This window comes from Panthera onca, chromosome B3 (genome assembly GCF_046562875.1).
Source record: "Panthera onca isolate mPanOnc1 chromosome B3, mPanOnc1 haplotype 2, whole genome shotgun sequence".
NCBI classification, from domain to species: domain Eukaryota; kingdom Metazoa; phylum Chordata; class Mammalia; order Carnivora; family Felidae; genus Panthera; species Panthera onca.
Genome location: NC_138344.1, coordinates 97,652,843 through 97,665,568, shown reverse-complemented (window position 1 = coordinate 97,665,568; position 12,726 = coordinate 97,652,843). Strand labels below are relative to the sequence as shown.

General features: G+C 35.8%; 1 protein-coding gene across 4 annotated transcripts in view; it reads left to right on the top strand.

Moving 5' to 3' along the window:
* The window catches only part of MAP4K5 (mitogen-activated protein kinase kinase kinase kinase 5), a 110,938-nt gene that overhangs the window by 60,987 nt on the left and 37,225 nt on the right, over positions 1-12,726 (top strand). For all 4 annotated transcript variants that reach the window (XM_060619811.3, XM_060619810.3, XM_060619812.3 and 1 more), the window contains 4 exons: positions 2,643-2,774; positions 5,166-5,228; positions 7,274-7,355; positions 8,392-8,508. In XM_060619811.3, the coding sequence (XP_060475794.1) occupies positions 2,643-2,774; positions 5,166-5,228; positions 7,274-7,355; positions 8,392-8,508 (394 nt within the window). The remainder of the gene's footprint in view (positions 1-2,642; positions 2,775-5,165; positions 5,229-7,273; positions 7,356-8,391; positions 8,509-12,726) is intronic.

Sequence of the window (12,726 nt, the reverse complement as noted above, 5' to 3'; positions counted from 1 at the left end):
CTGTTGCTGCATATTTGGCTGCTCTGTCCCACTGGACAGTCCTCTGCAAAGCTCCTCCTTGCTCAAAAGGGTGGATTTGAAACTTCCACCAAGTGTTCTTGGATTTGTTTGTTGAAGTAACCCTGTAAAAAGGGAAGGGCGGGGAACCTCATCCCATACAAACAGAAAAATGAAAGGAGCAAAAAAAAAGACCAAGTATAGAATCAAAGAAGCTATAAGGCTTAATCCAGAGAGAGAGAAAGAAAAATAAAGAAGGAGATATAGAAAAGGTATTAAAAAAAATTGAGTAGAAAATAAAAAAGCCTGATTAAACAAACAAAACAGAGAAATATATATATGTATAAAGAATTGACCAAAAATCAAATCAGAAATTATGAGCCTGATTCCAAAGGAAAAAAAAGAGAGTAGAAAGAAGAGAAAAGAGAAGAAAAAAAAAAAAGAGAGAGAGAGAGAAACAGACTAACATACAAAACTGTAGGTCTTTTGGTGCCTGGGACTGGTGGCAGTGCTGGTCAGGAGGTCTGGTTCCCTCAGTGTCAGTCCCCTTCCAGTACAAAAGCATTTGCCAGGCACGGAGTGGCAGGGTTTGTTGTAATTGGTCCCACCTCCAGTGGAGGCTGCCGTGCTGTTTCCTGAAGCCCCACCATGTTGGTGATGGAGAAAAAAGTGGTGACACCCCAATCTTTCCTCCTCTGTCTGAGTGTCTCACTACTCTGTTCAGGCAGCCCTCACAGAATAGTGTGGGAATAGACTTGTCCTGCTCCACAGTCTCCCGGCCTCTTAGGCACTCAGCTGGGATTCAACACCAATGTCTTAAAGGAGCCTGCACCCCACCTCCCCGGGACCCCTTTCTGGTGTACCGTGGTTCCACAGCCTTTCTCTCCCTTTTGTCTCTCCACAGAAGTGGTTCTCTCCCCTCCATGCCTACGCTCTTATCTCCCCCAATTCGCATACTTGCACCTCTGTCCTGCCAAGCTGTCTCCCTCCACCTGTGGAGATCTTCCTGTCACTCCCGCTATTGATTTCCTGGGTGTTCCAAGTGTTCTGACCTTAATACAGCTGTGTTTGAGGGATGAGAGAAATCCCTGTTCTCTACTTCTCCGCCATCTTAACTCTCCCTCAAGTCCTGCCCTGTCTTAAAAGTGTCACACGCTCTGCCTTTCTTCAGCTGTGGCAGACTGATTAATCACTCTCTGCCTTCCACTGAGCCAGGAAGTGTAACACTCTTGGTCAACTTGGTGCTCCAGTTGTCCACCCCTAACTGATTCTAGTGGGCAGAACAGATAAAACGCATATACTCTCTCTGGGTACCAGCTCAACTTTCCTCTCTGAGACTTGCCTTTAGTTGTTTTGTTCCATAGTAATGATCATTTTCTTCTCTTTACTCCTATATCCATTTGTATGTATTTAGTACTTGCTTATAGCAGACATTTTTAGTATACATACTTTATGTTCTTAACCACCTTTAGGTTGAGTGATATTGTGTTACATAACTTTGTGTAATCCAAATACTTATAAAAACACTTCTGTGTGGATATTTAATATCAATATAAATTAATTTTAAAATAGTAAACATTAAAAAAAGAATATTTCCCCTTAGTAATATCTATACTTTATAAAATCAAATGCCATCATTATAAACCACTGAATCCCAAACAGGTAACTCCAACTCAGCCACTAAGTTGACCTTTAATCTTAGATATATTCACAGTTGTTTGATAATAGCTCTACTTCAATATCCACAAGCATTTTATACTTATATCAGTCTCTTCAGTCAACCCCTTTCATTCAGTCCCCTGTGCCACTGCCTTTGAAAAGTCATTTATCATTTTTCCCTTGTATTTTTGAAATTGTCTTCCAACTCATTCACCTGACTTTGGTTTTAGCTCCTCTCATACTGTCCTTCCTATTGCCATGAGTTTCAGAACAAGTTTATATCCAAAATTAAATCTTGCATTTTCACAATAAAATCTAAACTTCATTGTATAATCAGTAGGGCATTCATTACCTAGCTCCTATGTCTGAGGTTCATTTTGCAAATACTTTCTAAATCCTCTCAAACTTTTATAAAATAAATTCATCCCAGACTGAATTACTAAAAAGTGATCATGTATTTGGACAAGAGTTAATACTCTCAGTTTCTGTACTTATCATAGACTCCTAACAAGCACCTTATGGCTCCATACCTGTCTGTAGGTCATACATTGAGTAACATTGTCCTGTCACCTTTCCAGATGTTCCGTGCTCTTTTCCTGTCTCCCTAAAATGTTGAGGCTCCTCACTCACCTTACCTCCCTGCTGATTCATTCTCAAGTCTCACCTCCTTTGGGAGCATTTCTGACCTTCATGGGGATTTAGGTATTCTTTCTTTTCCCATATTATATGACAAGATTCACAAAACAGAAACTAAAGTAAGACAACCAAATTTTTCCTCAGAGCACTAGTCTTCAGAGAAGATGGAAGATTTTTAAGCGATGAGTTTGGAAAGAGTATATCTTTATACATGTGGTCTTTATTAAGTCTTTCCTAGTAAATGTCTCTCAGCCTCTTTCCCTCTAGAAGTTGAGTGAATATAACAAAAAAGAGCAGATTTCATATCATTTTTAAAAAATAAAAATGTTATATTCACTGATTCCTTCTAGGATGGCCCCAGAAGTTGCAGCAGTAGAAAAGAATGGCGGCTACAACCAACTCTGTGATATCTGGGCAGTAGGAATAACAGCAATTGAACTTGGAGAGCTTCAACCACCTATGTTTGATCTCCATCCAATGAGGTGTTCTCACTATTTACAATTATGCAGTTATTAATCAAGTCTTTAGGGAGAATGAAATATTGATAACTTGAGTATTTCCAGCTCATTTTCAAGTATGTTGAAATAGTAAAGGTGTTGTAAAGGACTTAGGGGTAATCAGTTGCACCCAATACCTGCTCTCTTGTGTTGTTTCCTAAGACAACGTGGAGTGAATCATCTGTACTATTTAAAGCTGTTTCATTAAGCAAATCTCCCTTAATCATACTAGATATAGCAGTTAAAATTTGTAAAGTTTTTTTAAGTCTTTACATTCTTCCATCAATTGTTTCTTTTTCTGTTCTAAGTGGAATTATGAGCAAATGATAGGATGTAGGTGACATTTTTTTTCTATTCTTTTTTTGATTTTGTTTATTTTGTCTAGGGATAATAGGTAGTTATGCTTAGTATAATTATTATTTACATTTTAGGGTATATTGTCTCTCAAAAAAATATTTGATGGCCTTTGAAAGTGTTTTTATATTTTGAAGTAAAAGATGAATTGAGCTAAAATTTAAGCTTTTAAAGTATAAAGTTGAAAACAGTATAAAGTTGAAAAGAAAATCAACAGAGTGCAGAAAGTATTCTTCTAGCAAGATAGACAACGGATTAGTATATATGTATATATACATAAGGAATTTATTTAGAGACTCTGAAGGCAAAAGATAGACTGTTAATCAGCAAGTACCAAATACAAAGAAACTTGGAAAACTATTTGACTTCTCAAGTAACTAAAGATACAAAAGTTAAAAGATACCTACTTTTTGTTGGAATGCCATTATGTACAGACCTTTAGGATGTTACTTGTTAGGAGCAGTACAAATGTTTCTGTGATTCTACTACTTAGAAAATTATACTTAGGAAATAACCCAAGGGAAAAAAAAGCTAAGAATTATTCATTCCAGGTTAACAGTGGAAAAAAATCTGAATGTCCAATAGTTGGTGAATTAATCTTTTTTCTTAATTTTTTAATGAATTGTTAAGCAAAAATTTTCAACAGTTAAAGGCAGCTGTTACACATGCATAAACCAAAGCAACACGGAAAATTGATTATTAGTGAAAAAACAATCTATTATTACCTAATTATTGCTTAGCATTTAGATAAAGACTAAAGAAGAGCAGATTTAAAAGAATGCCTCACAGTTGTAAGAATATAAACTTTATATATGAATCATTTCATCTTTAAAAAGATAAACATCTTTGGTATTTAAAACTGAGTTTGGGGGCGCCTGGGTGGCTCAGTTGATTAAGCATCCAACTTTGGCTCGGGTCATGATCTCACGGTCAGTGAGTTCGAGCCCCACATCGGGCTCTGTGCTGACAGCTCGGAGTCTGGAGCCTGCTTCAGATTCTGTGTCTCCCTCTCTCTCTGCCCCTCCCCTGCTCGTGCTCTGTCTCTCTCTCCCTCAAAAATAAATAAAACATAAAAAAATAAAAATGTATTAAAAAAGACGGGTTTGCTTGGAAACCTATAAAGGGTTTTGTTGGAAAAACTGAAATAGAGCATTTTAGAACTTTTCTTAAATCTTCCATCCTTCTACCCCCAGAGTCCCTAGAAAATGAGTCAAAGGTGAATTCATACTGAAAGAAAGTCCTCTTGCAGGTTGATTTCTGTATTATTCATAATGAGAGAATCTGGAAAGTTATTGTCCAAAAGAGGGGAACAGACTAGGAAGTAGATATAATTTGCTTGTATACCCAAGACAATTATAGAGGCAAATCTTCCACTAAGCATACAACCTAATGTTAGAGTAACGTATCATCTCTGTGTTATAGAATGATATTTAATTAATATACATGCTTATATCTAAGATATAATATTAGTTATATATGTTAAAAGTATAGTGATAAAATTCTTCTCTAATATTTGGTAGCTTTGCCTTATGAATAAGAGCTTGTTTGAAAATAAAATATCTAGGCGATGGGCATTGAAGAGGGCATCTTTTGGGATGAGCACTGGGTGTTGTATGGAAACCAATTTGACAATAAATTTCATATATTAAAAAAAATAAAAATAAAAAAAAGAAAGAAAATGAAATATCTATTGGCTATCTAAAATATAAAAATTTAGTGTCCAGGGGCTCCTGTCTGGCTCAGTTTGTAGAGCATGAGACTCTTAATCTCGGGGCTGTGAATTTGAGCCCCATGTTGGGCATAGAGATAACATACATCCATATGTACATACATAAAACTACATTATCAATAAACTTAATAAATAAGTAAAATCTTAAATTAATTTTCATATTCCATACCAGTGTTCATCAGTGTCTACGTATGTAGTAATTTGTAAATGGATTACAGAATATTCATTCTGATTATTAGATGAGGTAATCAAAGTATTTTAATATTGCCCTTTAACTGAAATTTTTATTCCAGGGCCCTCTTCTTAATGTCAAAAAGTAATTTTCAGCCTCCAAAACTAAAGGACAAAACAAAATGGTAAGTTAATGAATATATAGATTTATAGAATTTTGCCGTTGGAAAGGAGATAGGTTCAGTTCTCTTATAAGTGATGAAACTGAATTGCAGCAATGTGGATGGAACTGGAAGGTATTATGCTAAGTGAAATAAGTCATTCAGAGAAAGGCAGATACCATACATTTTCACTTGTATGTGGAACTTGAGAAACTTAACAGAAGACCATGGGGGAAGGGAAGGGGAAAAAAATAGTTACAAACAGAGAGGGAGGGAGGCAAACCATAAGAGACTTTTTAAGTACAGAGAACAAACTGAGGGTTGATGGGGGAGGGTGGGGTGGAGAAGAGGGGAAAATGGGTGATGGGCATTGAGGAGGGCGCTTCTTGGGATGAGCACTGGGTGTTGTATGTAAGCGATGAACCTCAGGAATCTACCCCTAAAACCAAGAGCACACCGTACACACTCTATGTTAGCCAATTTGACAATAAATTATATTTTGGAAAAATGATGAAACTGAAGTCCAGAGCCTTTAAATAGTTTACTTGCAATTACATATCTAATTTACTCAACAGAGCTGTGGCCAGGATCTGGGTTATATTCTTGACAGTTCCAGTTGCTTAGGAACTTAGAGTAACAAGGAATAAGAACAAGCCCATGTCAGTCCAAAAGATTTTTATAATCTCCTGCTCTGGTAAAACTCTGATCATTTTCTTAGTGTTTTGGAGGCTTGGGTAAGAGGTGTGGTGAGGAAAGGATTGGAAATGGGTATATTAAAAATTTGGAGATTTATATCTTTGCCTTGCATTCTGTTACTTGTTAATTATATGTTAACTTTTATGGAACATGATATGAAAAGGTTTCCCAGATACCATGACACTTAATCACTGTTGATTTTTCTCTACCTTCCTGACCTAATATTCAAAATTTTACTATTTATTTTCATCCTAATCTCTTCTTTCTCTAAGTAAAGCAGTTTGCCTTTTCTTAAAGTCCATTAGGATATCTTTAATTGGATGATAAAAATTGAAAATTATTTTTCTGGTAATGTATTCCCATGCATTTAATAAAAGAAACCATGCAAATAAAAGTTTCCAATCTTCATCTAGATTTCATGGATCTTTTGGTGTGGGAGGTACATGGGTTCCCCAAATTCTGTATGTATATTCTTCTAGGGAGACAGTCCATATCTTGTTTCATATTTTAAGAGACCTGTCCCCCAAACAGGTTCTGAACTACTGTTTTATGTTTTATTGACCTGTCTGTGCAAAGTATTATTTAGGAGCCAGGACATTCTGGAGATGATGCCAGGAGTGAAAGGAAAATCACACTGGAAATAAAGGAGTTTATATCCTACTGTGGATGTATTCTTTTGTGTTGATAAGAGTTTCTTCCTGATTCTTGTTACCCTAAGTTCCTAAGCAATTGGAACTGGAGGGCTTTATGGCAGGAATGACTCAATATTCATTCAGGAATGAATGACCACAAGCTGTTACCATTGGAGTACTTTTGCCAGTCTCAGGTACTCTCTGAGTCCACGTTATCTCCGCCACAAGCCACCAAATGTAATGCAGTGATTTGATTTCTCTGCAAGAGAGCTGCTATGTGGATGCCCTTGTTCCTAAGAAATTCAGTGACCTTATACTGATTTAAATAATCTTTTACATTACCAATCCTACCTCCATGCCATTCTTCTGGTATAGGAAAACATTTATATATTTTATAAATTAAGCAGTGGGAAAAAGCCATTTTGATTCCTAAGTGGCACCTAGAAGAATAAATACTAGATTTTAAATCCTATAATACCCATTTCTAGTTTTTTGTGTATTTTTTAGAGATGGTATGTTACTATTTCTTGTAACTAATTTCATTTTACTTAATAGATGAAACTGACACCTGTTTTCAAGGGGTATACTGTTCTTTGGGTCTTGTTTTTTGGCTTATATAGAGCTAAGAGGCCTAAGAAAAATCATGTGTTTCAGACTTTCTAACTGCTTATAAGTTATTTAGTAACATTAAAAAACTAATATTAGTGAAATATTTTTGTACATGTCTCTTTTTATTTGAAGGTCATCAACATTCCATAATTTTGTCAAAATAGCACTAACCAAAAACCCCAAAAAAAGACCAACTGCTGAAAGACTTCTGACTGTAAGTCATTGAAATTATAGGGGAATATTCTGTAGTCAATGCAGTAAGTAGGCATATCACTCGAACAAAGTATTTAAGATTTTTAATATAAAAATTTAGTGATCTCTTACTGCAGGGGTCTGCAAACTTTTTGGGAAGAGCCAGGTAGTAAATGTCTTGGGCTTTGGGGCCCTACAGTCTCTGTAGCAACTATTCAGTTTTGCCATTGAAGCACAAAAGCTACCAAAGACAGTACAATTGAATGGGCATGGCTTTAATACTGAAACCTTTATTCACAAAAAGAGGCAGTGCCCCAGATTTTGCCCATGGGCTTTAGTTTGCCAACCCCTGCCTTAGAGAAAACTCTTAAAAATGTTGCTATCACCTAAAATTAATTGCCTTTTTCGGTTTCTTATGTAAATATAGAATGTTCTGTGTGTATATGTGTTTGTAAAATATTTTTAGAAAAAGTTCATGATTACAACAATTTAAGGAAACTTTATTTAAATACCAAAATGTAACTGTTTGTCTTTTTACATTTACATAATGTTACTGAATTAAATGTATGCATATGTGGAATACACATGCTTTTTTCTTATTATGATGTGATATTCATTTGCATATATATCACTATAGTGACATGAGTAATGAATGTCAGTTGTTATAGCCAAGGTTGCAATTTTACAACCTAATATAGATAACTTGAAAAATTATTCATGTTGGGGTGCCTGGCTGGCTCAGTGAGTAGAGGATGTGACTCTTAATCTCAGGGTCATGAGTTCAAGCCCTATGTTGGGCATGGAACCTACTTAAAATTAAAAAAAAAAAAATGATTCATGTCATAAACTTACTCCACAAGGGTGCTGCAGTTTTATAATATACAATTATGGTCTCTCTGATACTTTTACTAGTACGTGCTCTAATTTATTTGTATTAGTAGGCTTCCATATGCTTGTTTTTGATAGTTACTGAATGAAAAAGTACAAATAACATTTTCTATGAACCATTGATGTAAAAGCATATTCATGAAGTTTTGTTTTGTTTTGTTTTGACTTAGCATACATTTGTAGGGCAGCCAGGTCTCTCTAGGGCCCTCGCAGTTGAACTGCTAGACAAAGTGAATAATCCAGACAACCATGCACACTACACTGAAGGAGATGATGATGACTTTGAGGTAAAGAGGTTTTCAGTCTAATATTTGAAAATAAATATTTAATATGGCCTTAATGTTTATTTTCTAATTTACTCTTTTTTAAGTTAGTTACAACAGATTTAGCTACAAAGATTAATTAGCAATGTAAACTAAACTTACCCTGCATATAATTACCAGGTAATACTTTAAAAAAAAATTGTGGTATTACATAAATAACTGGTTGACACTTTTTCTGGAAAGAACTAGGATTACTAATCTAATTAAAACCATTTATATCATTTTCTTTTCATAGTTGGTTTGCCAAAAGTTGAGAGGTAGCTAAGATTAGAATCAGATCATTTTCCCCTCCCAGAAATCCGGAAGTGCTTTCCCTTCTCCCCAAACCTCAAATTCTGTAGTGAGAGCTTGATCTTTCTCTAAAGAGAAAGTACATCTATTTCTAAGGAAATAAAAGAGGTTAGGAACATTGCTTTGGACCAAGAGAACAAAAGTTTAGCCAAAGCACATGCACATACTATTTTTCACTGAAGAGACTCTCTAATTGGCCATTTTTTATTTCTCTATTATACAGATTATTAACAATATAAATATATTTTTTAAAAGTTGAGGTTCCCATAGAAATTTTATCCTTTCCAATACTTGTTCAGGACAATTATATATTATTACATGTAGAGCTATTCCTACATTTTCCTTCTCTGAAAATATTCTGAAGTCTTTTTGAATATATTATATTTAACATCAAAACTTGTAAATCATGAATGAGGGACTTCCTGCCCATTAGCAGGTACCTACTATGCTTGCATAAAGCACAGCTGAACTTTTCCACCAGTGTCTCTTCCTCTCCTTTTAGGATTTCTTTTTATTTCTGTGATTGTGTCCTCATTTCTCTTTATGCCTTTATTTCCTGTTATATCTCTACCTTCACTTCTGGCAAGACAATAGGACCATACTTTTTGTGTTATTTATTTGTTGAAGGAAATGTTTTACTTTATGTTCTTAAGTTTTGAATTATACTGTGTAAGTATCATCATAACTACTAATAACGCACTGGGGAGTCATTGTGTACCAAGTATTAGGCTAGATAATTTTTATGTTAACTCATTAAATACTCAAAACAGTTTACAACATACTCTGTTACTATCCACATTTTATAAATGAGGAAATAACAGAGAAAGAATAGAAGTAATTTTCCCGAGATCATATGGCTAGTAAGTAGTGGAACCAGCTATTTGGATCCAAGGCACTAACTCCAAAGCCTATTGTTTTAGTTAATATGCTACCATTTCTATGTATGTGTTTAATAGAAATAGTCACTAAATAATCTTTGAAAACTAATCTTTAAAAACTAATCCTTGCCTTCTGTATAGCATAGTCTTGTCCTGTAGTAGGTATCTAATGAATATTTTGTTGAGTGTTAAATGAACTTTAACTGAAAATATTGAATAAACTCGCTATTCATAGATTTTTTTATTTAAATTATCATTTGCAGACTTGTAATAAGATTTTTATAAAATTATTAAAATTGTTGTAACTTCAATATAAAATTGATATTATTTGATTCCCCAGTTTGTCTTTCACTGGTTATATAACTAACCAGATTCTTTTTTTTATTCCCCACATTATTTTGCTGGGCTTCCCAGATCCACTTTACCTTCTGAGTTCTCTATTTCTATTTAATGTGGTATCACTGTACTTCTCAGTTCTTGAAGTCCTTGTGCCAGGTAGTTGGGGACACGATGGCATATGAGATTGACCCAGTCCCTGCCTTGAAAGAACTTATAGTATGGTCTCATAGGAACCTCAGAAATACCACAAGTGTGATAACTGTTATGGAACAGGATATAGAGTATGCTATGGAGGCATATTTTAGGGACAGAGAAGGACTTGCTACAGAAGTGGTCTGTAAGTTGAAAATCTGAAGGATAAATTGGAATTAGAGGAAGAGGGCAGGCAGAATTGTTTTGAGCAGAGAGCATAATCACATGTTAGAAAGCCTGGTGATAAGGGGCGCCTGGGTGGCTCAGTCAGTTAAGCGGCCGACTTCGGCTCAGGTCATGATCTCACAGTCTGTGGGTTCGAGCCCCGCGTCGGGCTCTGTGCGGACAGTTCAGAGCCTGGAGCCTGCTTCCGATTCTGTGTCTCCCCCTCTCTCTGACCCTCCCCCGTTCATGCTCTGTCTCTCTCTGTCTCAAAAATAAATAAATGTTAAAAAGAAAGCCTGGTGATAAGAGAGAAGACTGTATACTTGAGGAACTAAAGATAGTCTGGTTCGAACAGAAAACAAGGAGGGGGATAGTGGGAGATAAAGTCACATAGCTAGACACTAGCCATTTCAAACCATGTTAAAATTTTTGGGCTTTATCAAAGGGCAGTAGAAGCCATTAAAGGGTAAAGGAGTGACGTGTAATTATATGTGCATTTTTAAAAGATCTCTATGGCCTCAGAATAGTGGTTCCATTTCTGAAAATCTGCTAAGAGGCTTTTGAAGTCATCTGGGATAGAGATGGTGGTGTTTTAGACTAGGAGTATAACAAGGATGGAGAAAAATGGACCAGTAAAAGAATTCTCTGAGAGAGTTGGAGATTGGATGAAAACATGAGTGTGGGGGGTGAAAAGAGAGTACTCCTAGATTTTTATTTGAATGGCTGGGTGATCATAAAAGTGCCGCCCCATTTATTGAGGTAGGAACACTAGAGTAAAATCAAACTTGGGAATAAAGATGAATTCAAGTTTTATGTATAGTAATTTTGATGTTGAATAGACTTCCAAATGGAGACGTCTCACTAGAAATTAGATATGTGGTGGTAGCTTGGGGAGAAAAGTTTGGACTATAGATAGAAACTTGGGAGTCATTAAGTACAGAAGTAGTTGATACCTTAAGGAGTAAATCACTCAAGGGAAGCATGTAGAATGAGAAAACAGGAGAGGGCCTCAGACAGCATCCTAGATTTCTCCCAAAATTTAAGAATCAAGTAGGCTAAGAAGAATGGCAAAGGATTGATAAAGACCATTAAAAGAAGGAGGGAAGTTTTCAACAAGAATATTGCCTAGAAGATAAGTTAAAGAAGTCTTTGGATTTAGGTGGTGGTGCTTGAATACTTTTTTTAAAGGATAATATTCAAATTATAGAGGTGAAGCTAGATTAGAGTGGTTTGGAAAATAAGTATAGCAATACATTTATGAAATTTAGTTGTGAAAGGGAGAGGTAGGCTGAGCAGTAGTAGCTGGAGGAAAATGAGTTGGTAGGGATTTATTTAGTTATTTAGTTATTGTTTATCTGGGGGAAGTAAGTTTGAACAGGATTAAATGCTTATGAAAAGGATTCAGTAGATGGAGAGGAAAGATTCAAGAGAAACAAGGTAAATAGGCAAAGTCTCTGAGAAAGGAGGAGAGCCTGAGATCTAGATTATAATGGGAGGCTTGATCTTAGATAATGAAATGCTTTAATCTTGCACTAGAGAGGAGTATAGTTGAAGGTTGTCGTTCAAAGTTATCTTCTATTTGGTGATTCTGGTTTTCCTTGTGAAGTAATGGCAAGATCATGTCTTGAAAGTCCTGACAGAAAATGAGTGGGCTTGAAGAGTGGGAAGAGAAGGTGTGAAATAGTAATTGAGGAGAATGGTTGGGTTAAATGATTATAGTGAAGTGTTTTGGGGCAAAGTTGAAGCCTCAGATGAAATTAATTTTCTGTGTGGTCTGCTGGGTAACTTTCCTCCAGTAGTGATTTGTATCCCCAATATAAACACAAAGGTAGTTAGTTTAATTCATCTAAGGTGTCATTTTGGCATGCCAGAATACTGAAGGACAGTGGGGCAAAGGGAATTTAGGATACTGGCAAGAGATTGCTTGAAATTGTGGAACACTGCATACAAATTGGTTAAGAAGAAAAGTGAAGAAAAGAGAAATGCTGATGGACAGTAAGAAGGTTAATGGGCTAATGGACTTGGGATTCCATTGTGAACACGAAGCAGTGTAATGGGAGTAAATGAGAGTGAGCTAGAAGGCTGAGAAGTTTGGAAGATAGTGTGAGTTCAAGTGTCAGAGCTGATGGGAGGGTCCATGGTGTGATCTTAGCAATCAAGAGTTCATTGAAATCTGGGAGAGTGTCTCTAGAGATGAGGTCAGAAAACTTAAGTCCCAAACAATGGGCTTTTGAAGTCCCTTGGTATGATGATGGGTCTTGAAGTAGAGGAAAAAACATATGAGCTCCTGTCCATCATCAATGATTGAGAGTGAGTC